This window comes from Seriola lalandi, unplaced genomic scaffold, assembly GCF_002814215.2.
Source record: "Seriola lalandi dorsalis isolate HSWRI2012SDOR001 ecotype SW California unplaced genomic scaffold, Sedor1 jcf7180002054431, whole genome shotgun sequence".
Taxonomy (NCBI): Eukaryota; Metazoa; Chordata; class Actinopteri; order Carangiformes; family Carangidae; genus Seriola; species Seriola lalandi.
In genome coordinates this window covers 1,375-26,110 of record NW_019524984.1, presented here as the reverse complement: position 1 = coordinate 26,110, position 24,736 = coordinate 1,375, and the positions used below count along the sequence as shown (strand labels likewise).

Sequence of the window (24,736 nt, the reverse complement as noted above, 5' to 3'; positions counted from 1 at the left end):
TAAGCTTTATGGTGAGTTTCAGCTCATTGTTAAAGTTGTCTGGCTGCAACTACTTGTCCAGCACAAAACAGCTGGTGAATATAGTGGAGCATTCAGACAAGTGAATGCTAAAGATAATCCATAGCTGTGTAAATAAGCACACTTCTTAAAAGGTCCGTTTATAATTTAGTCCATGAAATGTCAGAAAAGTCTAAAAAAAAAACACTAACACCGACAATCCAAAACCTTCAGAAATATTCAATATATATAAAACAGAAAAAACTGAAAATTCTCAGTTTTGAGAAGCTTGAACCTGATAAATAAATTTGTTTCAGAACTACAGCAGACTTTGGTTTCTGTAGTTCAGGTATGCAGTTGCAGACCTGACTCACACCTTCACCCTTGAGCACCTTGTACCAGATACACACACACACACACACACACACACACACACACTGACACACACACACATACCCACCCACACACACATATGCATGTCTACACCCGCAAACACCCACTTACCCACACGTCCCGACACCCACTCATAGCTGTGTGCGCACACACACACATTCAAGCGTCTGGCATTGTATTAAAAAGCTGTGAGACATGATTCATTACCAAACAGGCTTCTCACCTAATGCAAAATGAGGTTTGTCATTAATTTCCATCTTGAGGTGATTACAGTGAGCAACGATTAAGGTTTCACAACTACATGCAACCCCGAAGGAGTGTTTTCCATTGAGGATTTTGAAGGTAGACAGAGTAATCATTTGTCTTGAATCACACACGCAGACGAGGAGATGGGAGTGTTTGCCATTCCTGGAGGCAGAATGTCATAGTAGTGAGTAAGAGAGCAGCAGGCAGGTCTGTGCTGGCCTCTGCGCCTGCCTAGGTAAACATATCCTCTGTCTGACAAGTGCAGACCTGAGGGCTCTTGAGGTTAGCTACCTCAACACATGACCCTGGAGCTTGCCACACACACACAGATGTACAACACATACAAGAAATAGCTCCCGAGATTCACTATTTTGTGGCACTTAACAAGGCAGATGCTTTCCTCTCCAGGTTTTCCAAGCACAGTCTCTTGCAGACATTACATGCATCTGCAGCCCTGCGTTAACTTGTAATTCTCACTGAACACTTCAGCTCAATCGTCTGTCAGATCTGAGTGCAATTACTTTAATTCGTCTCCCCCTCTGTCTCCCTCTGTCTCTATATTGCAATATTTCTGTGGTTCGGGGAGTCGATCTGCTCCACCTGACGGCGCCTCTTCTGCCTGGCAGGGAGCAATGTAGCCCTACTGGCTGCCAGCCAGACCAGCTTGAGTGTCTGCTCAGCTCAAAGTCCTGCTCTCACACACACACACACACACACACAGACACACACACACAAACATGCAGACATGCCAAGCTCAGAGACTGAATGCTTACACAGACACATCTTCTATCCTCCTTCCCTCTCTGTGACTTCTCTACTGTTTTCATCTATTTTCCACCTTTCTGTGACTCTCGGCTCTTTTCCTGCAAGTATTAAATGACTGAAATGAAAAACAAATCAGTTTTGGACAAAGCCATGTTCTGACAAATCCATGTGTTGCTTATGAATAATGCCATTTACAGTCATACAGTATCATTTTTAGAAGTTGTGGGCTCTTGAAATATCCGCTGTACTCCATGATGTAATATCTGCACTTTATCTCTGCAAGCATGATGATGATTAACCATCCATTCTCTCTTGCTCTCCTCAGTCTCCCAGCCCGGTCCCTGCCAAGAGGTCCAAATTCGATAAATTACAGTCTCCATCAGCTGACAAAGACAGGAAACCTGAGTGGTTACAATCCCTCTCAAAGTCTGCACACAAGGTTTGTACACTCTTTGTCCGTGTTGCTAGAGTGAAACTGGATTTGCTGTTAAACTCAAACATCAAAAGGGTGACGTAAAAGCCGTTGTCTGTTTGAATCATCACATTATCATCCTATGTATGACCTGATCATTTGGCCTTGTTAAATGAAGAGGGGCCTTTGAGTGTGTTCGTCACGGCTGATTTAATGTTCCAGTGGTAGTTTACTGTGGGTTTATCCAAGCTTGTTGTTGTGTTTGTTGTTCCAGGACCTGAAACAGGTCCAACTGAAACAGAGGCCCTCTGCTTTCCGCCCCTGGTCTCCTAAAGCCGCAGAAAAAGAGAAACCAGCTACTCAGAATGAGGTGGAGAGGTGAGTCATCTGAGAGCAGTTATAGTTTCCATTTTAAAGACATAATATGTGTTAAACTGAACAAATAAGCAGTGAAATGCTTCAAATGTGCCCCTATTGCTTCCATAGGTCCTACTCTAAGAATCAGGAGACTTTGGCGGCTCCTAATCTTACACTAGCTCCTCTGGCCCCTCCGGTCAATCCCAGGGACAGCCACGCTCCTGGCAGGGGACCCCCAGCCATGTCCAGGCCGCCCCAGGAGCCGCATAACGGGGAAGTACAACCTGCAGTAAAACCGTCCCCTTCCAGTACCACCAACCGAGCCGATGATATGGACACAGATGGAGAGATTGACGTAGATGATTGTGATGATCGTGAGTACCACCCATCATCTGGAGTTTGGAATAACTCAGAGAGGTTGAACATTACAAGAGTCAGTCCATATAAGATACTGATTTTACTGTTACAACTTTTATTACACATAGTGAACCCCACAGGAAATGAGCCATAGTAGAGCCGGCTCAGGGTGATTCCTGTGCAACTGCGCCCCCTGGTGTCAAATTGAAGAAATACAAGAGAAATAAAAGATGGCGATACAAGAGCAAAATCTAAAAGTATAGTACGAATGCAAACTTGAAACTGACCTAAACAGTGAAGGTTCAATTGTTTCAGTGGTGTTCAAAGGTTCAATGGTGTTGAATAAGGGGCAGCTGAGTTCATATTACAGGGCTGGGGTGTTACATCTGAACAAAAGGGTTGGGAGGCTGTGCTTTATCATACAAAATATAATTCTAAGCCTGAGAAAAATTTGGTGATAACCTTTTAGTTTAAGTACTGTTTTCTCTTTAGGTGCTGATAGCTTTGTCACAAAAACAGCCCACCTTTCCACCTCGGCTAATTCTTTGAGAATTAACACAACATTTTTGAACTTTAATGGATGTCTTACTAATGAGAAATCTTTCTCTCCCTCAGGTCCAGTGCCACCTTCCTCCTTAGCTTCTCCCCCATCAGCCTGCACCGGTGTGTCTCAGACTCTGACCCCTCAGAGTGTTGCTCGAGCTCAGGAGGGGCCTGTGTGGCTGTCAGGGCCCGTTTGCCCAGAGATAGACACCCTGAAACAGATGCTGTATGCAGGCCTGGACACCAAAGAAGCCAGGGAAAAGCTGCTGCAGGAGATTGTGAGGATGAGAGTTAAGCAGGAGGAGAAGCTGGCAGCTGCTGTGCAAGCTAAACGGAGCCTTCAGCAGGTATCACATCCTGTTCTTGTGGAATACTGTACAACGTTACAGTAATCTCTCTGTGAATATCAGTGTATCAAACATGAAATAATTCTGATGTTTTTTTTTTACAGGAATTGGAGTTCGTGAGGGTGGCTAAGAAAGGCCGTCTTCGTGAGGCCATCGAAGCCAAGCGCAACCTGCGAAAGGAGATTGAACGCCTTCGTGTGGATTGGGAGAGGAAGATGAGGGACGCGGAGGAGTCTTGTGGGCGGCTGAAGAGAGAACTGGAGATGGAGAGACAGCTGCGAGTTTGCGACAAAGGCTGTGAGGCTGAGCGTCTCCGGGTCAAGTACTCCACTCAGGTAAGATGTCTCCAAGACGGCTGAGATCCCTAAAAGATAACAGATCGTTGATCCTGTCACTTTGGTGCGTTTCATTCATACTGACTGCTCTCCGTGTTGGGTTGTGTTGTGCAGATTGAAGAGTTGCATGTGCAGCTACAGCAAGCGGAAGCCGATCGCGAGCAGCTGAGGCAAGAGCTTCAGCGGGAGAGAGAAGCTCGGCAGAGCCTGGAGAGTGTTGTTAAAGATCTGCAAGTCCAGCTGGCGGTGCAAGCCAACGGCAGCTCTCCTGGAGACTCCAAGGACGCTAACAGAGACACACACAGACAGACCACACAACTTACCAATGGATCCTAAAGTTGCACATACAAAACTTGAGAAAAGGACTCAAACAAAAGGAGCATGATAAAGGACTTTGTTGCACCTCCTGTTAGGGAAATGAGACTCAGCAAAATGCAAAGTCAATTTTGTAGAGGAAAAATCTGTCATATATAATATGATATGATATTAATCAATATTATTATGACAATATATGAATTTAATGAAATGAACTGGAAAGTAGCATGATGTCTCAGCATGTTGTCGAGCGTGAATCTAAGAAAGATTTCTTCAGTGATGAACACATCTCTCCAGTGACGTCAGAGCCCTCGGTTAGACACCTGACGCTGTCCAAGGATTTTATTTTGGTATAAGCTATTCTAAGATGTGCAAATATAGCCACATAACACTACTTGAATATGAAGGGAAGAAACATGTTGCGCCTGGTGAAACGTGAGCAGATGATAAAACTCTTGGTGCCACAAAATATTGGTACACTCAAAGGTGTCATTGCAGACCACTGGAAACAAGAGACACCAGTTTACCACTATTTACTTTTAATATCAGCTTGCTTTTTATAACTGTGTAGAGGATGTACTTTTTAAGAAATATTGCTTGCGCAGCACTGTTATTCCACAGGCAAGAAAAAACATCCATAAACAAACATGTACGCGTGTATACCAGCTTGTCTACCTTTTGTATTTTATAAACCTGAAGTATTGGAGGTTACGTGGGCTGCCTTCAGGTCCACCACTGTTTTATGCTTTAGATATTTTATGGAAGTGTTACTTTTTAATATTATGATGCAACTTTATTTGTTGTTTGAACATTGTTTTCCAGTAATGTTTTTGCAACCGAACCATGTGATGAATAGTAAATATTCTTGCCCACATTAGTGCAGATAAGTCTACAAATGCCCTCCTAAAAGAAAAAAAAAAAAACTTAAATAGCTGTCTGTATTTGTTGAAATGCGGTACTTCTGATTTTCTATTGAGTATTGTAAAATAATTTATATTCTATAATAATTTGCTGCCTATCAACAGAAAGCATTCATTTTTAGTCACTGGTTTTAGGGCTCTTAAATCAACAAATGCTGTTTATATGAACAACATTTCTACATATATACAAAATATGGATATATATTTTTTTACTTTAAGAAAAGGAATTGCACTTTTTAAAGAAAAGAACCTTGCATTGTGCATTGTACTCCCTGTTACATTTTTCAAAACACAAGTTAACATGAATTTTGAATTTAACACACTTTCCCTCAGTATCCTCTGATGTAAATACAATGATATTGTAAATAAGATATTTGTTCGTATGTTTGCTTGCTCCAGACTTAAACTGATTATGAATATTATTTTTTGCTCTTACTTGAAACCAAAAAGACTATATTTGGATTTGCAAAACTGCAATTTCATTGTTGTATCCCTGAGTATCATTGCAATCACAGGGCATTTACCAGAATGGATGTAAACCATAAATAATTGTGAACTTGACCTATCAGTAGTTTTTGTAGGTTTGACACATGAAACAGAATATTATAATTTCTCCCTTGATTTTGTTTATTTGAGAAGATCTTTATTATTTGATGAATTATAGATTATATATTACACCACAGACCAAAAACTGAAAAATGGATTTGAATTCTCAGCACCTCCAGGTCCCTCATCAGATAGAGTAGAAGCAACACCTTCTCATGGTTTCAACCTATAGGTGCTCTCGTATATTTAGGCAAGAAACACTTTTATGTCTTATCATTATGATACCCTCACTCAGTATTTGTTGGGTACAGTGTAATAGCAATATCCATTTTGTTAGCTGATGCTGTTGTAGTTTGGTTTGGAAGTGGGGTTTCACTTGCCTCTTATTTCAATGTTTTCTTTTTCCTTCGGAAAACCTGTATAATACCCATTAAAATCTAAGTCAATCCTACATGGTTCTGAGAAGTGTTTTTCATTTTCACCGTAATGGAACCAGTGTTTGTGCATGTTTGTGTGTGTTTTGATGCATTTTTTGCCATGCTAGCATCATAGCTCTAGTGATGTCAGTGTTGCATTCAGACTGAAATGTCTCTACAATTGTTATTATTGGATGGATTACCATAAAAATGTATACATATAATTTATGTTCCCCAGGGAATGAATGGTGATCATCTGATTTTTCCTTCAGTGCCACCAGCAGGTTGGATGGCCATGAAATTTGGTACAAATGATGAATCCTAATAACTTTGTTGTTAGTAAACCATGACAGTATGACAGCATGCATACTGCACCAGTACCCTGAAACTGAAGCAGGTAAATGAATTCAACAACCATTAAATTGATTATTTAGCCCCGTGCTTTTTCTACTCTGATAACTTACAAGCAATTTAGATCTGTGGCGTCTTCAGCCAAGTTCATGAAACTTTAGTATTTATTAGTTGTTGTTTCCCTGATGATAATTTTGTTGGCCCAACAAAGGTGTTTTTACTTATTCTGGCTGATTAGGTTTCTGCTCAGATGGAGCAAAGCTACGAACAGACATTTTGAGTTGTCAAAGCAGGAACAGCACAGGTGTATTTAATAGCATTAACGATGGCTGCCTTCCACTTAGCAGAGATCCTGGTATTGTGTGTGCTGGCTCTCTGGAATAACATAGTGGGACACTTAATTGAACTGAGCCATCGTTAATGTTATTAATGACACCTGTGTCTGCCGGAAAAGGTCTATTATGTCATATCCCTAGACTGATAGAAAGTATAGATAAAGGTATAAGTTATCCCAACCTGACAGGTACAACACACAAGATTCACAAAGACATAGTGTGAGTTTACCATGAGTGTGTAGGGTCTTTAAAGTAAAGCTGAAAGTTTGAAAGAGCAAATAAGTCTTTTGTGGAGTAGCTCTACTTATAAATGTTTTAAATATCAGTGGATCACCTTGTTTATAGTTACATGATGTAGATATATACATGTACTATGTGTCACACAGTCACCTCTAGGGGGAAATCATTGCACACAGTTGAAGAGTGGATATTTCCTGCTTGTTAATAGTCAAACGCACCAGTGTGACCTTAAATCCTAATACTGTATATCCTAATAACAGTTAATTAAAAGTATCAAAGTACAATTTCTATATTCTATAATGATTAGGACTGCCATAAGCTTAGTTAAATTAATATGTGAACCTTCCTTTCCCATTCTCGTTTCTTCAGAGGCTTACTGGTTGCGTGAAAATCCCTCCATGAAAGCAGGGCTGAAGCCTCCCTCCAGGATTACAGCTTGAGGAAGATTTAGTGACTGACACATGTTGCACACTTCCTCTCCGCAAGCCGTCTCTCAGTGCAAAAAAAATAAATAACAAAGGATCCATGGCTACTACACTGGATCAATTAACACAGGATGACGGAGAATGAACCTTCAGGATGGGAATATTGTTCCCTGATCCCATGTGGGGATACTTTAACCAGAAGAGGAGGATATGCTGACACTTTAAAAGCTGCATGAGAGACGCTGTCCTATAAGGAAACTTTGCTGAAGAGTCCAGCAGAATGAGGAGGAAGGTGGGTTCATGTGGTGTGAATGGGACGGGATAGTCGGACTCAAATGTACGATTCAGGGATGAACATCACCCCAGCGATGGCACCTCTGTCTCCAGGGCTGGGTTGCAGCCAGCCACTGTCCTCTTTGTCACCCAAGAAGACCACCTTTCAGTCTTTGGGATCTTTGCCATCAGGAATTTTCTCCCCCTCGCTGGCTAGGGGCTCCTTCCATCAGGCAAAACAGGCCTCGAGCCCCTTGAATTCGCCCACCCCGTCCATAATGAGCTCCCCAAAACTCTGGCAGAAAGCATCCATATCCAGACTCGCAGAGGAGTTTTTCTGGATTGGTGGCAGCGTGGTTGCACAGCCTAAATGGAGACTGGGTCAGATAGGTAAGACTCACCAATGACTCATTAAATAATTTTGCATTCTGGACAGGAGAGTGACTTTTGGTTTATGCCAGAGAGGAGGGGGTTGCAGAGAAGATAAATATGTGAATGACTTTTCCCAGATCAGGGTGTGAAAGTATTGGCTTGATTCTGGAGATGTTTCTCATTTGGAGGAAGCAGGACTGGACAACCTTTGTGATGTGTTGTTCAAAACTACTGGCAACAGACTTCATATTGGCAGACAGGGGACCAAGGGCACTCTGAATGGGATTAATGGGGTTTGGTGGATTGAACAATAATATATTACAGCAGACTGTCTGGGTCACAAGGTCTTGACGCACTGGATGACTTGGACAAGTGGAAGTATGTAGATAGAAAATAAAATTGGGCCTAAAACTGAACCTTGCAGTACGCCACAAGTATGTTCTTTCTAAAAGGTAGGAGTAAAACCAACTAAGTGCAATACCCCTCATGCCAACCCAGGTTTTAAGACGGTCAATTAAAATGCCATGATCTGCAGTTTCAAAAGCTGCACTTAAGTCTTAAAAGAATTAAAATTGTGCTCTTTCTCCCCTGTAGGCTGCTGAAGAGAGGTCATTGGTTACCTTTAGGAGGGCAGATTAAAAAAAGACAGAGAGCCTACGAAATGTCCCTACTAGCATCTAAAACATGCTGAATGTTACTGCAGAATGTCAACAGGTTATTTAGCAGAAGCTGTAAACTTTTGTAAAAGGGAATTTATAACTGGACACGTATGAAATTAATGTGATATATTAAAACAACAACCTATGAATTTGAAACTAACCATTACAAACTCACTAAACACTATGTTAACATGTTATCTTCTTGTGAATGGCATCCAAAATATGGGTGTTCCACTTACAGTAAAACAGAACAGAGACGCAGGGAAGCTGGGAGGCCTGTGAGTAGATAATGGGCATATGGACAGTAGACAATCCTTAAGGATTAGCCTGAATGATGTGCCAGGTTGCGTCACATCAATCTGAGCTTCAGATTACAAACAAAGGTTACCTACTCTCAGCACACAAAACAATCACACCACTTCACCATGAATAAGCATGGCCTGAATGTTACAATAAAATTGTTGCATCTGAGATGCTTTTTCAGTACAAGCACTATGGACCCACCATTTAGATTTGGACAAAGAAATGTGGACAAATAATTTGAATCTTTGTGAGGCAGCTGATAATTGATTGATTTGTTTTTGTTTTTGGACAATAATGATTTTAGGGTTGTGTATCTTTTCCTTCTTGTGCTTCTTATCGTTAACACATAAACAGCTACTTAAATCCCTGTGTGACGCAGCCTATAATCTCACAAACAAGTGCTTGATGGTAAACCCCTACTTGTCTCGGTAGCTTCAGGGATTCCTTTGAGTTAGTCATAATGTCTTCCTTCACAAAATCACAACGCACGTACGGCAGCATTTCACATTACACACTCTTGACTAAATCAGTGGGAAAATGGAAAATCTTAAGCACCAACATGTTACATTTCACTTATAAACTTCACAGAAACACAATGTGAATGGACTTCATCTGATGTTTGGACTAAATAAATAACAATGTGATCATCCCACAACCATTTGACCACTGATCAATAATGTTTCTCTTTGTGCTCTCATGTAGTGGAGAGGTGTATGTGCACCATGCAGACTGGCACTCAGATGACCAAGCTGAAGGGGAAGAAGAAAGGACTGGTCCGATTCTTTTACCTGGACGAGCACAAATCCTGCATCCGATGGCGGCCCTCCAGGAAACACGACAAGGCCAAAAGTGAGCCATCACTACTCTGAATTTACAGAGCTGAACATCTGAGTGTGTATTTATCAGGCTGCTCTTGTGGATAGTTTTGGTTCTGAGGTTGTGCTCAAGATCAAACTATTGAGCAGTGCTCACATGTCAAGAGCGTAACTGCTTTAAAATCACCATTGCTAATAGACAAATTAGATCTATCAAAGATTAGGAGGGTAATAAATAGATTGAACCTCCTCTTCTCTCAGTGGGCCTACAGGATGCTAAGATAATTTCACTTTCATCTTGCATTACTGTTCTGTAATGAGCTATTGTATTTGATACCCTGTGAATTACAATAAAAATGCATTCTATTACAGCATTATTTTAAGCAAACCTAAAATCTACATATATACTGTATATAATCCATTATAAATCTCGAAGGGCAATTATTTACATCAAATATTTCTTCATTTTCACTGTAAATAGCCCTGGTTAACCTGAAAAAGAAATTGTACAATGCATCTATATTTGAAGCTAATGAGTAGCGGATAAATGGAAGCAACACAAAAATGCTGTTTTTGATAAAGGACTGAAAGGGATTACATGCAGGCAAAACGAAGACATTTACAAGTAGTTTTTCAGCACAAATAGAGTCTGAGGGCAATCCAACCTGTTCCAACCAAACACTTAGTAATTTAAAATGATGGAAAGCTCTCAATGATCAGTACAACCTTCCTTGATTATCTGTTTCAGTAACTATTGATTCCATCCATGAAGTCTGTGAGGGGAAAAAATCTGAGATCTTCAGGCGATACGCAGACAACCGTTTCGACCCAAACTGCTGCTTCAGTATTTACTATGGGGAGCGAGTGAAGTCCCTGGACCTTGTCTCCACCAACGCAGAGGAGGCCCGCACCTGGATCACTGGGCTGAAATACCTCATGGCTGGTATCAGTGATGAAGACAGTTTGGCCCGAAGGCAACGCACTCGTGATCAATATCCTTTATCTAGCCACTCGTGCACATGTTCAATGTCTAAATGACAATATGATTAACCGCTACAAATACATCACTTCATATTCAACTGATTATTTAGCCTAACAGTTATGATAACACACTCTGAACTGAATAATTAGACCAGTTGTACAAGCTGAACAATAGAACAACACAAATTAACTGACCTGATCATGAACCTTAACTGCAGCCTTACATGGTTACAGCAGACTTTCTCTGAGGCCGACAAAAACGGAGATGGCACCTTGAGCATTGGAGAGGTTCACCAGCTGCTCCACAAACTCAATGTGAATTTACCCAAGCAGAAAGTCAGGGAGATGTTTCAGGTAAGACTTACAACCAAGACCCACCATCAAAGCTACTTCTGAGCTTTTGTATATTTAGTAATCTAGTATCACTAATACAGCATCTTCTTACAGGAAATGTTGATTCATCCAATTTGGGTTGCATGGCTGCAAAACATAATTATATTCAACTGCATGATTTATCTTGTGGCATGAATGACTCTACTTTGGTAATGCACAGTAACAAAAAAATAAAGTAACAGGACTAAGAGTCTGCAGAGATGCCAACTCTGTGAAGCTTTAGTCAGCAGCAGCTGTGCTATGCACTAAATGCTGCATAGCATGCTTGCAATGCTGGTGTTAACCATGGTCACTATCTTTACTGAGTATGTTAGGATACTAATGTTCAATAGTCAGCACAAAAGTATTACTTAGACAAATGAGAATGGCATTAGTTTTGCATTAGTTTAGTTAATTGTCAATAGTTATTTGTCATAAACCAACTTGATGTTGGCAGTTTAAAGGCAATTCATCCAATATTTGTTGAGACATTTCATTCAGAACCACAAATGTCAAACTCATAGTGGAGTTAGAGAAAAAGTCAGGGGACTTCAGTAGCAGTACCATGACTATCTTTTCAAAATGTAATGGCAATGCATCTGTTGTTAAGACATTTCAGTCTGGACCAAAGTGGTGGACTGACCAACAGAATTCCACTGACACAGCCACGCCACACTGATAGCATGGCTAAAATAAATAGAGAGGTCTGTATATGGCAAAACATGGCATATAGCACAAAATGTTTTTAAACCAGAAAAGCACAGGTCCGCTTCCTCGGAGAACAAACTGGTGTAGGAAAGAAACGGGGGTGAAAGAATCGTTAAAACCTTTAAGCCAAAGAAGAGGGTTAACGGTGGAAAATCCTCGGTGTTCCTTTAAGAAGCCGAGTCTCAATGTGATCTTCACATCATTTTCGTCATTTAAGCAGTGAGACAAAAAAAAGGAGATGGAGCCAGCAGATAAATATGTATATACGGTATTTTGGCAGGAGGGTGCCACAGGAAGGCCATATGGCCACCGCTGAACAGATGGCTTCAGCTGCACTGTAATATTGCTTCAGTTCAGCAGCTCACTGTCCCCCCTCCTGATGATGATAGTCTCTGTGAAAGAACTCCATCTTGTTTGATGGTGACAGAGAGATATAGCCTTCAGATGGGTATATATGGTGGTACATATTTTCTTTGGCAGGGTGGTTATCTCAAATCACACGTACTGAAAGAGTTATGTCTGTCTCATAAAAGACTTTTGTCACTATCTGTAGGAAGCAGACACAGACGAGAACCAAGGCTCTCTGGGTTTTGAAGAATTCTGTTCGTTCTATAAGATGATTTCCACACGCAGAGACCTCTATCTGATAATGATCTCCTACAGCAATCAGAAAGAAGTCATGGATCTCCACGACCTTGCACGCTTTCTGGAAAATGAACAGAAGGTACAACATACTAAGTAAAAATAATCACATAGATCTGTCATTTCAGGTGAAAGGAACATCCTATTGTGTTTTTTTCTTTTCAATTATTATACTTATGATTTTCATTAAATCAAACCCCATTCTTGACACATGGTTCACGGTCAGTTTTTGTTAAACAGTATCCATTCAATGCATTTACATCTTTAATTACTTCTCTTTATAGTATTTTTCGTTGTTTGTGGCAGAGCCTGATATGAGCCTCTCAAATTTAAGTTAACGGAAAGCAGTGAAAAATAGTTATAAGCCCTCTATTTAAAAGAACTTCAGTTAATAAAAATGTAAACCGAACATTTTCTAAGGCTGCTACTTCATCATAAAAGCACTGAACTGACTCAACATACTGTATGTGTAAAACTCTGAGTAAGTTGTTTTATTTACAGATGCGCGGCCTGGCCAAAGAGCACCTTATCGACATAGTGGCAAAGTTTGAGCCATGTCCTGAGAACCTGCAGCGTATGGTACTGGGTATCGATGGTATGGCAAATTCCCATATATGCATATATGCAAATTAAGTATCAGTAACATCACATGTGTTGCTTGGACCAGACATTACACATAGACATACAATCAAAACACCTGGTCTGAAACTTTCTTCCTTAAGGTTTTACAAACTACATGCGGAGTCCTGCAGGCGATATCTTCAACCCCGAGCACAATCAGGTGAACCAGGACATGACGCAGCCTCTCTGTAACTACTTTATTGCCACATCACATAACACCTACTTGACAGGAGACCAGCTGCTGTCTCAGTCTAGAGTGGAAATGTATGCCTATGTTCTCCAGGCTGGCTGTCGCTGTGTGGAGGGTAAGAGCCTGCAAAACCCTGAACTTCAGCTCTCTTCACTGTAATTTCATATCCATACAGGCCTCACAGTCCAGGTAATGTACTCTCTTTTTCTTTTTTCAGTGGACTGCTGGGATGGGCCAGATGGAGAACCCATTATACATCATGGTTACACCCTGACATCCAAAATCCTCTTCAAAGATGTTATTGAAACAATCAACAAATATGCCTTCACGAAATCACAGTCAGTGCTCCTGGTCCTGATATTCATACAGTTTGTATTATGGCCTGTTTAACATGCTGGCTCAGTAATTCATTTGTCATCACCTCACCCCTCCCTCTCCCCAGATACCCAGTGATCTTGTCCATAGAGAACCACTGCACTGTGCCTCAGCAGAAAAAAATGGCTGAGCATCTGAGAGAGGTGCTGCAGGACAAACTGGACCTGTCCAATGTCAATGTGCATGAATGCAAGAAGCTGCCCTCTCCTGAGATCCTCAAAGGGAAGGTTTTAGTCAAGGTAAAATTGTTTTTAGCAAAACAGAGTATTCTTTTCACTGCTCAGCTGAAAGGACTCACACAAAGTGAAAACATGACTCAATGAACAACAATGTTTTTTCAGGGAAAGAAGCTGCCAGCAAACCTCGACCCAGATGCAGAGGAAGGTGATGTGTCTGATGAAGACACGGGTGATGAGGAAGAGGAGGAAGATGATGATGATGATGATAACCCACAGGCTAGTGAAACCTTGAATCATAGATAGATAGATAAATAGATAGATAGATAGATAGATAGATAGATAGATAGATAGATAGATAGATAGATATTAATATATTATGTTTGACTGTTTCAGGATGGGAATAGTGTTACTTCAGCCAATCAGCCCAAAAAGAAGAGACGATTTGGCAGATCGATCATAAGGAGCTTCAAACGAAAGGTCTGAAATTTGTTAATTGTCAAGCTTTTGAAGGGTTGTGTAAACGATCGTTACTGCCACTAGATGTCGCACTAGACCACCAGCATCTCAGACCAAAACAATTGCTTCGTCAGCCACACCTCCAGCCTCGGTTTGGCCACGACCCCGACTCCCCTCCCTTGACGTTTTCAGTCATCCAGGAATCCCAGTGGAAACAGCCACAAAACACACAGCAAGAAGCACAACTGAAGAAAAAGCTACCATGTGTACAAGACAGCCAAAACAAAAACAAACACTCCAGCCACAACCATTAGCCCACGCTAGCAGTGCCGCGATATGCTCCATGGCAACGGAGGCAGTAAGCTAGTTAGCTCGCGATAGCAACATTTTTGCAGATCAAACTCATAATACGGTTAACAGCAAGTTAGCTCACGTAATCATGCCTTCTGTAGCCGGTCACTAATGAAAACAGACAAGTAACATTGTGTAGCCATCAAGTTACTTACACATTGAAGAGAAGAAAAGCCAGTTTGGAGTCAAGCTGGAGCCCTTTAGCAGCTCGTAGGTCTCTCCACCTCAGTAAAGCCAAGCCGGTACAGGCTCCAGGGTCAGCTGGGACCAGAGCCAGGAGGACCCTTAAGACACCGATGGAGCCAGTAAAAACTTTTAAAACTTTTAAAACTTTATGGATGTTTTTGACAGGCCACCAGGGGTTGAGCTAGTAGTAGCCATGGGCTACGTTGCATCTCACCTGGCCTGTGGGCGGTCCCGTGTGTTTATAAACAGTTGTATAGGACTCCCATGCACTAACACGCACGCTTACACGCACTAACACGCATGCGCTGCCAGATCAGATAAGGATACAGAGAAACTCAGATTACCCAGTTTGTGACTTTGTTTTCTGCTCAGGACGTCATTACTGCACTATATCTTTAGATAGAAAATAATTGTTTGCTGATGTATTATTGTTTAAAATCTCATTCACAGAACTTTCCGAGCCTTTTTATCATTTATATAATTTCAACCACAGTTCCTCTGATAAATATGCTAGTAAAAATTTGCTTACTGTTTAGACTAGTTTGAAACTTTTTTTGAATGATCTTTTTCAGAGGAAAAAGAGAATTCGAGTAAAAAACAAAGCGATGTCTGATGGAGAGTCGGACAACAGCAGCAGCAGGGAAAGGGCCCAGATTGTTTATCATCCCAAGTAAGACTGTTAGTCATTTATTGAATTAAGAAATTCCAGCAATCTAATGCTCCTAGTATTCTCAAATACACTAATACTTACTATAACTCTTTCTTCAGGAAGAGAAAAACGATGAGGTTGTCTCGAGCTCTGTCTGACCTGGTCAAATACACGAAATCTGTCCGTGTGCATGACATAGAAACTCAAGGTAAATTCAAGAGACATTAAAGTGAACATCCAACTAGGTTTTTTTTTGTTTGTTTACCACAAGTATATCCTACCGTTGATTGTAAGTTTTAAGAATGGATCCTTGATGCTATCTTGTTTCTATCTGGCAGCATTTGCGAACAGTTGGCAGGTATCATCCCTCAATGAGACTGTTATGAACCAGATCTTACAGCTGAAGCCAGGTAGGTTAGTGCGTTTCAACCAGCGCCAGCTTCTAAGAGTCTACCCGTCCAACTACAGAGTGGACTCAAGCAACTTCAACCCACAACCATACTGGAATGCAGGGTGTCACATGGGTAAGACCATCAGAGACTACAATAGGCTCTTGCCTCATTTTAGAAAATAACAAAAGCTGTCTGTTCAATATTGTAGCAACTCTTGATTTGTATAAATGTGTGTTTCATTTTAGTTGCAATGAACTATCAGACAGAGGGACGTATGCTTGAACTGAACCAAGCCAAGTTCTCAAGCAACGGAAACTGTGGATATATCCTGAAACCTAAGTGCATGTGTAAAGGTATGTGTATATTACAGTGTGTGAAGAGTGAATGGCAGATGTCCCTGTGTGAAAACAGTGTAACTTTTCTTGTTTTTGTTTTTTTTTTCTCAGCTGCCTTTAACCCCATGTTGGATGATCCTCTACCAGGACACAGAAAGACTCAGTTAGTGCTAAAGATCATCAGTGGACAGCAGCTCCCCAAACCTAAAGACTCAATGTTTGGGGACAGAGGAGAGGTGAGGCCAAAATACACTGGCATAAAATCGTGGCTACATCATTAAGAAACATCTTTAAAAAAAACAATTTTATCACTAAAATTCTGTTTTTCTTCATGTTTTTACACTTTCAGATTATTGATCCCTTTGTGGAGGTTGAGATTATCGGTCTACCTGTTGATTGTTCCAAGCAGCAGACCAGAGTGGTGGATGATAATGGTATCTGTGCAAACTCCATCTTGCAATTCAAAGTTTGTCAAACCGAGTCAACTTCTGTGCTTCGAACTCTGTGTAACTTCCCTTTTTCTGTCACTCAGGTTTCAACCCAATGTGGGAGGAGACCCTCGTCTTCAATATTCAAATGCCACAGATCGCCTTGGTGCGTTTCCAGGTGTGGGATCATGATCCTATTGGACGAGATTTCATTGGACAGAGGACTGTAGCTTTCACCAGTATTATGCCAGGTACATAAAATGATATCTGTGATGGACATATTTTACTGTGAGTGTGCTCAGAGAACACTTTTCCAAAATATCTTTTGTAATGAAAAAAAAAAATCAGATTTTGGATAATATGCTTATTTGTTGTCATACAGAGAGAGAGACAATGCTTGAAGCCACTCTCATATCTGCCCAGTCAGTAAGGCTACAGACAGCAGCCAGTTAGCTTAGTGTAGCATAAAGACTGGAAACAGGCTCTTTCCAAAAGATCACAAAATACCAGCAGCTCTAAAACTCACTTATCAACACAATGTATCTCACAGTAACTTAGTAATTACAAGCCTCCAAGAAGTTGCTGCACCCAGTCCTACACATAATCCTTCTTAAAAATGTCCTTTGTACACTTCAGTTTTCATACAGAAAAAATAAATGAGACTTAACATGTCAATTAGTTAATTCCGTGCAAGAAGCATATTTTCCAAATTCTTTAAATATGAAAGAAATTTAGTTTAACATGATTTTTTTAATGCATAATTTGTAGGTTATCGGCATGTGTACCTGGAGGGGATGGCAGAGTCATCCATCTTTGTTCATGTCGCTATCAATGATATCACAGGAAAGGTGAGTAATTTCAAAATAACAAACACACATCTAATTTCAGCTTCATCTAAGTATATCTTAAAACCTTGTTGTGTCCATTGTAAAACAGATCAAACCCTCAAATGCAGTGCAAGCTGCCAGGAAACACATCCGAAAAGCAGCTCAGAAGCATATAAAGGGCCATCAAAGGCAGCCTTCTCTAGACTTCTCCGTCCTGTCCTCAGAAGATGGACGTGCTCTGTACTTCCGCAAGGATCTGGATACAATCTCTCAGGACAGCAGGAATGGGGAAATGTCTCCTCTGGTACATGGGCCAGCAGCCAAGGCTGCCATCCACAAAGGAACCATGAGTGAGCCAGTGAGGCGTGCTCACAGAGTCAAAATTCATGAACCACCAGAGACAAGGAGAGGGATCTTCAGCCGGATGTCCTCCACTGACTCCCACCACATGGGGCCTGCTCCCTGTGTGATAGCGGATAACTTTGACCTTGAGTCCTCTTCCCAGGCTTCTTGCCCTGATGGTCCTGCTCCTGACAGCCAAAATCCAATTCAAGAAGAATTGGAGAATGAACTTAATGAACCAACAGAGTCAAACTGTGCTGAGCAGGAGACACTTCAGACACTTGAACCAGAGCAGCCTGAACCATCTGAGGAATTATCAGTAGAACCACAAACTGCAATTGAACCCGAGCGACCACCAGAAGCTTCGAGTCAGAGCGGTTCACTCCCTCAGCCTGAGCCCGTGCCACAGCCTCTGCCCCAGCCTGAAGCCAAACCTCCTCCACTTATCCCCCCAGCATCCCCCGCAAGGGTGAGACGGACCTTAGAGGCTCCAGCCACCCCCCGACCGCCCACCCCCATACGAACAAAGGTCCGCTCACGCAGTTGCCCTCGAAAACAGACTACCTCTCCTCAGACACCGATGGTGAAGCACAAACCTGCTTTCCACTGGCAAACACAGAGAGCACAAAACTGTGGCAGCTACAGTAACCAGGTGAGACACATACCCAATGGTCTCTGCCTGTCGGACAGCACATGCAGCAGCAGCGGCGGCAGCACCGACAGCCTGGAGTTTGTGCCCTCCTGTTTGCCAGCCGATGCAGAGAAGCGTGAGGGCACCCTGCAGAGGGAGATGAAGGCCCTTTTTGACCAGAAGATGAGAGAAATCCGCTGTAAATCACCACTTTTTCCAGATGGTGAGTCATGGATGATTTGAGATTGATATTTGTAGAGTAAAATAAAAAAACAAATATGAAAGTGGCTGTATTAAATCCTGGTTTTTGTTTTTTTTTGGTTTGCTAGATTCGACCACAGTTTAAATTTGTGACTCCAAAGACAACAAGCTCCTTCAGAAGACGAAGAAGAAGATGAACAACAAAGGAGGTGTGGGAGAACAAACAAAATGTGACTGAGTCACAAAGTAGTTCTGATTTTCTTTCTAGATAAATGGGAAGACACGAAGCAGAATTTCATAATTAGACAGTTTTTTTTTTTTATTATTTTAGGTCTGCTGTAATGTTTACAATCCACACTGTTGTACTCATGCTGCTGGAATGTTTACAAACAACACAGTTTTTATGCATGAAATACTTTTTAAAAAGAAATTGATGCCATTGCCAACTGTACAAAACAGCATGATGTAGAGTCATAGAAAAGTAACAGAAAACTCATAAAGTACATGATCCCTATTTGTTAGTAAAAAGTTTTCAAGTTTAAGCAAGAATTGTTTCAACAGTTATTTTCGTAATATTTTAACTATAATGTTTGCTTTTTCATTGGAACTGTAGCATTTGTACTTGAAAATCAATAAACTAATTATTTTTAATAAAAATGCAAGTTTTTTTATTTTCTAATGTATCTTTTCAAGTAAGAAAGTTCAAAACCTACACTTCAGCTAATGTTTGTCAAATGTCATCAAAAGAAAAAAAACTAAAAGTTAAAAGGATCACAGTTTTCAAACATGGTAAAAACATGTTTCTAGATCATTTCTATGCCTTTTCTTTATCTTTGTCTACATTTTCCTGGGGTCTGCTTGCATTGCTGGTCCTCAAGCGCAGACTCAGTTCTTCAGTCAGCACAGTGCAACAGGATTTCTGAGGGAGAGATAAAAATATAAATCAGTTAATGTGTCAATATGTTGATGAATTTAATGTGAACGTGGCCAGACTCATACCAAGAAGGAGCTTTTAGAACAAAACAAACTGCACTAAAAATAAATCATATTACAAAAAGAATTAAAGTGCCCAGATATGTGATTCTACCTTTAACAAAAATGCCCCTGTCAATTGAAGGATGAGTGAACTTATTACCTCTGATCAGAAAGTTACATCATACACAATTATGACAAGGAAAATTACCACTGGGGATGTTATTGGGTGTTATTGGCACATCAGATTTAACTAGTCTCTTATGTCAGACACCCTCTTGTGGCAGAATCTAGGAGGTGACTCAATGGATTTGCTAATGTTGGAGTTAGATGCCAAGATATGTAGTGTTTATGAACCACATCTTCAACAGACTTATAAATTGGGCTATACGTAGACAAAAACTAAATGTGATGTCGGCTCCTGACTGGTTTAACAACCAGAAGTTCATTATAATTAATTTGTTTCGCTTGAAGCTGATGAGACAACCAACTGGTTCATTACAGTGTTGCTTTTAACTATAACAAATTATTTGGTCTTTAAATGGTTCAGCAAAGGCTGCAGTCTCAAGGCTTATGAAAGAGTTTCAAATCCTACTGTATAAACACAAATGCAGATTGTCAAGCTGAAAACAATACTACTTGCATTAGTTACTGGAAAGTTAACACTTTGGCGATGAAGGTTTTTTGTTTTTTTTTTGTCAGCAGTAATGTGATTTGTGAATGCATTTGCAAATACCCTCTGCTCCACTGCACCCCTGCGACTCTTAGAGGTGAGCTCCAGGACAGCCAACAGTGCTCCCAGCCCCAAGCCCAGGGAAAGAACCAGGAACATTCCCTTGAGGCTGTGCAGCTGCACAGGTGAAGACTTGGTCCTGTCTGCTATGCAGCTGCTGGCCCACCACTTGCTTCGCAGGTAAGCCAGCTCTCCAGCTTCACTCAATTGAAGGATTGCCACACTGAGGTTCTTTATCAAAGGAGAACCTTGAGGAAATTGATAGGTGTAATGTTAGCTACACTATTTCAACATTTTTCTTTTTAATTAAATTATTTAGAGGTCTTAAAATGAGCAGCCTCACCAAACGCAGCAGCAATGCTGTATCCTCTCATGCCAACGACTTCATGAGCTCTGACCAGTTCACAATGCCGCGCCACTGCCAAGTCTAGAGAGACAGATTCTCCAATAAAGGCGAAGTTGCCCTCTTTTGCACGCCGGACCCCCTCATCCATAGATGACACGAAACTCTTAGTTCTCTCCATGTGTTCATAGATTCTGCGATACACTGGGTTGTTTGAATTCTGGATGAAAGAGAAAATAATAATTGGATTGCATAAAAGCTGCCATGAGATAAGTAATCCAATGAACGAGTTGTCTTTCAAGTCTTAACAACTGAGAGATCAACATCTTCATTCTCACCTTAAAGAAGGCAAGGGTGGAAGAGCCAGCCAGGCAGCCATACTCAATTGTGTCCTGATTGGCCAAGTCCTCAAATCCTTTCACCATCAGCTGAGCTGACTCAGAGCTCTTAGAGGAGCTGAGGTTGGAGAAATAACAAGCCAGGAGGACAACAGTAAAAAACCACCAGCTGCAGCAGATGACACGACCTGAAAGAGCTTTGGGGTGAGGACCAGCACCTGACAACACGAAAAGGAACACAAGGAAGAAATGTTATTCTATATGAGAAAGAGAAGTTTTGCAGATAAAAAGAAACAAATGAGTAGTACAGAGACTCTCCTCTCCATTTGCTGTGTTGGCATACGAAGTGTCTGGTTTTGCTGTTTACCTTGAAGAGTCAGAGCTCCAGCTGTGTACCACAGGCTGTGGAGGAAGCTGAATCGGTTCTGTTCACTCTGAGGCTGACTCCACTCACACGGGCTGATTCTGCAGTCACGTAAAAAAATAAAAAGAATCATTAATGTAACACCACTCCACTGCTTGCAAAAATGTGGAAATATCCCCAGAAAATAAGTAGATGTTCACATTTAAATCCATATACAACCCCGTCAGTAAACAACGATAAATAGATGAAAGATTCAACTTCTTGCATTACCAACCTGGCAACTATAAAGATGCTTGCAGCAGTCCCCAGATAGGCAATGAGGATGCCGACCCAGGTCTCAGCTGTAAAGGGGGTCAGAAAATCAAAGAAGCCCGATCCCTCCGAGATGTCCTTCCTCAGCAGGATGCTGATTCCTGTTTGCATGAACGGTTTGGTCATCCCCACGGCTTTCTCACGGGCTGCAGTGAGAGTCAGTGGAGCGATCGCAAGATCTGCCTCCTGCAGGGGAATGCATCAAAACATTGAACGTGTGTAAGAAGATATTATAGACATACATTTATAGAAAATTGTTAAGGGGTTGAAGAGTTTTTAATTTAACCAACAACCCCGCCACATATTGACTTATTTTGAATGCAACAGTTGCCAGCTCGACGACTCAAGCTTCTACAGAGTACTCTGCTGTCCTTTGACTCCTTCAAATGTCAGTTTTCATATACTCACCCCTCTCACCACCTCTCCAATCATCCCATTCCAGTTCCCATTGTCATCTTGCCTGCCGTACGAACCATCTTTCACCAGCTGCACTCTGTACTTAAAGCCCAGTTTCTTGGCAACTTCAGACAGCAGGTCCATGCAAAAGCCTTCCAGCTGAGTGCCCTTGGAAATTGTATATGGCTCTTGCTATAAGGAAAAATGTTAAAAGATAATCAGTAAAATGTGCTTTATCTTTGATCTTGTATTCACAGTGACAAGCTTAAGTATTAAGAGTCAGAAAGGTAAAGATAAAACTACCTTTATAGTTGTGATTCTCAGCTCAGATTGCACTGATGATGAGGGGGAAGAGTAAGGAGCAAGTTAATGCAATAACGTTTGGATTAGTAGCTCCCAAACTTTTCATAATTTTTCTCAAAAGTATCTTTTACACAACCATGTCTCAACAATTATTAATTGGATAAACATGAAATTTTATACAGACATTCGTGGCCACCAGAGGATGAATCCCTTTGTCTTTGTTGATCCTCTGATTTATTATCTAGCACCAACGACAGGTCCTAGTTCTCAAATGTCTGGTGAAATATCTTAATAACTACAGGATGGATTGGCACAAAGGATTTTGGTGATGGTGACTTTACTGACATTAGTATCTAGTTTAAAAGCATTGCAAAATAAGCTAGCATGGATGTAGACTCTTGCTAATAGTATTTTTGCAGTTATAGCTTAGTTGTTTTTTGATATGGTTGAAAATGCAATATAAAATGCAGACAATGTAAATGTTACCTCATTCTTGGGGTGAAACATTATCTAAAATGTATAATAAATCTTGTATAAATCATCTTGTCTATGAAAACTGAACAGTTGGGATGGAATGAGGACACAACAAATAATGAGGATACATTACAGTAAGAGAGCGACTCATTTGTGTAGGGGCCGTCTTCAGACTTTGCTCTGACACGCAGAGATGTCTGAGGTGAATTTTGGGGTACATGACTTGACCTTCTAGCCACAACTGGTTTCCGGTATCCTAGAGATCTGGCCACTCTCCTTTTCTACTTGAAAACATTTTGCAGACCACAATCTATTTAGAGCAGTGTGTTAATTCAAAGAGTCTCAGTGCCATGGCACTGTGGGATGGGAGGGCAGTCAAAGAGTATCAAAAGCCTCAATTCAGGCCAAGGCTTCAGGGATCCATCACCACGGGGTGATCCTGACAACCATCAGATCCTCCTTTTCAAAAGATGACACGTATACAAGCTCTTCAAGCCCCTGTCACTTTTTGGCCACTCTGAACACAGAGTCTTTGTTTGCTCCATAGAGTTGATTTATTGCCATTTTTTGTGACAGTGTCTACTGGCTTGCTTCCTTGTCTGTTTTTCTACAAGAGTTGGACAGGATGTGGCACTACACTTTGATATTCATCCGATTTGACAGTCTATGTATTTATGTCTTGTCAAGCCTGAGAAATTTCTACCAAATCCAGCAGTGAAAACATGAGGAATTTGGCACAAGTAAAAAGCAAGCTGCCACCACACTGAATTACAAATGCAGTGACCGGGTCAAACTTAGAAATATTAGTGTCCAGAAACCAATTTTTTTTCTTTTCTTTTTTTCTAATGTTGTCAATCAGACCGACTTCTACATCAGCGTACACTCAATCACTTTATACATTTGAGGTAAAAAAACAACAAAACAATTGTCAGCATTGTCTAACAACCCTTTTGAAATCTGTTATATTGCTCTATTTCTGCATAAGTACAAACCTAAGATGAATAAAATTCCCTTACCTGCAGCACAGATTCCCGTTTCCAGGAAAAACCCAAAGGACAGTGCAAAGAAGCCAAACAGCATCTTGTTGCTGCTGATCTGCATCCTAAGAGTTAAAAATAGACAGTTAGAGGTTGATGGTGCACCAGAATGATCACATGGATAAACTGAAATAAATGTATGTTGAGATCTTTCTTGATACAAATGCAAAAATGTGATTCAAACCATTACATTAAATAGTTTAAAAACTGAAAATCGGTGAAGAGAACATACAGAAGATGAATGTCCTTACCTGACAAGAGTCCAAGATGTGACTACTGGATTGGCACGTCAGGCTTCAGACAGACCCCAGTAATGCAGCGTGATCTGAAGTTTTTCAGATTCAAATGTGTTAAGACAGCCAACGAAGTTTTTGTGGGTGGAGAAAGTGGAAGAATTTTGAAGGGTTGGGGAGAAGCAGCGTGAAGTACGAACATACAGCTTCCAGTATGGATTAAAATGTGGTGATTTGTACTAAGAATGACCCATAGAATATCTTAATAATATAAATGAATAAAAAAGCATCTGAGTCACATCATCTTGTTAGAGAGCAGTAACATAATACATGTATTGTACTTTAGCTAAGTATCATGGGTTTTGTGATATTTACATTACATGTGAACAAAGTTGAATATTTGAAGCTCATGAAGCTATAGAGGCGGCTGTCACACAATGTATGTATTACACTTACAGGAAGCTACTGTATACATAAAGTATAACTGTTGAAGAAGTACGTTGAATTTTTTAACCTTTATTTATTCAGGGTAGTTTCACTAGGAGGCAGTTTTTCTTTTACAGCAACACACTGACCACATTCACACAGTTACACAGATTCACACCTGGAAGCTGCCCAGTACAACAGTCAGTACACGGTCTGA

General features: G+C 40.9%; 3 protein-coding genes across 3 annotated transcripts in view; 2 read left to right on the top strand and 1 right to left on the bottom strand.

Annotated features, from left to right (window-relative positions):
- Nucleotides 1-5,984, top strand: part of skib (SKI proto-oncogene b) — a 30,545-nt gene extending 24,561 nt beyond the window's left edge. The window contains exons 2-7 of the mRNA XM_023410727.2: nucleotides 1,727-1,840; nucleotides 2,088-2,191; nucleotides 2,300-2,544; nucleotides 3,143-3,417; nucleotides 3,522-3,752; nucleotides 3,867-5,984. Of these exons, the coding sequence (XP_023266495.1) occupies nucleotides 1,727-1,840; nucleotides 2,088-2,191; nucleotides 2,300-2,544; nucleotides 3,143-3,417; nucleotides 3,522-3,752; nucleotides 3,867-4,088 (1,191 nt within the window). The 3' untranslated portion in view covers nucleotides 4,089-5,984. The remainder of the gene's footprint in view (nucleotides 1-1,726; nucleotides 1,841-2,087; nucleotides 2,192-2,299; nucleotides 2,545-3,142; nucleotides 3,418-3,521; nucleotides 3,753-3,866) is intronic.
- Nucleotides 5,985-7,344: 1,360 nt separating this feature from the next.
- On the top strand, nucleotides 7,345-18,806 carry plch2b (phospholipase C, eta 2b). Its single transcript, XM_023410740.1, has 21 exons — nucleotides 7,345-7,963; nucleotides 9,610-9,756; nucleotides 10,471-10,714; nucleotides 10,928-11,057; nucleotides 12,337-12,507; nucleotides 12,927-13,020; nucleotides 13,148-13,351; nucleotides 13,454-13,574; nucleotides 13,679-13,850; nucleotides 13,953-14,066; nucleotides 14,184-14,267; nucleotides 15,356-15,453; nucleotides 15,552-15,640; nucleotides 15,771-15,956; nucleotides 16,070-16,177; nucleotides 16,271-16,395; nucleotides 16,509-16,593; nucleotides 16,692-16,838; nucleotides 17,356-17,435; nucleotides 17,524-18,610; nucleotides 18,717-18,806. The coding sequence occupies exons 1-21, from the start codon at nucleotides 7,612-7,614 to the stop codon at nucleotides 18,731-18,733; spliced, it is 3,855 nt and encodes a 1,284-aa protein (XP_023266508.1). The 5' UTR covers nucleotides 7,345-7,611; the 3' UTR covers nucleotides 18,734-18,806.
- A 75-nt stretch (nucleotides 18,807-18,881) lies between these two features.
- On the bottom strand, nucleotides 18,882-24,141 carry grik6 (glutamate receptor, ionotropic, kainate 6). The gene is made up of 10 exons (XM_023410741.1): nucleotides 24,112-24,141; nucleotides 23,840-23,925; nucleotides 22,350-22,381; nucleotides 22,059-22,238; nucleotides 21,613-21,836; nucleotides 21,342-21,439; nucleotides 20,975-21,192; nucleotides 20,637-20,856; nucleotides 20,297-20,541; nucleotides 18,882-19,507 (listed from the first exon to the last, which is right to left on the bottom strand). Exons 2-10 carry the CDS (start codon nucleotides 23,922-23,924, stop codon nucleotides 19,403-19,405), a joined length of 1,407 nt encoding a protein of 468 aa, XP_023266509.1. The 5' UTR covers nucleotide 23,925; nucleotides 24,112-24,141; the 3' UTR covers nucleotides 18,882-19,402.
- Nucleotides 24,142-24,736: the final 595 nt, after the last annotated feature.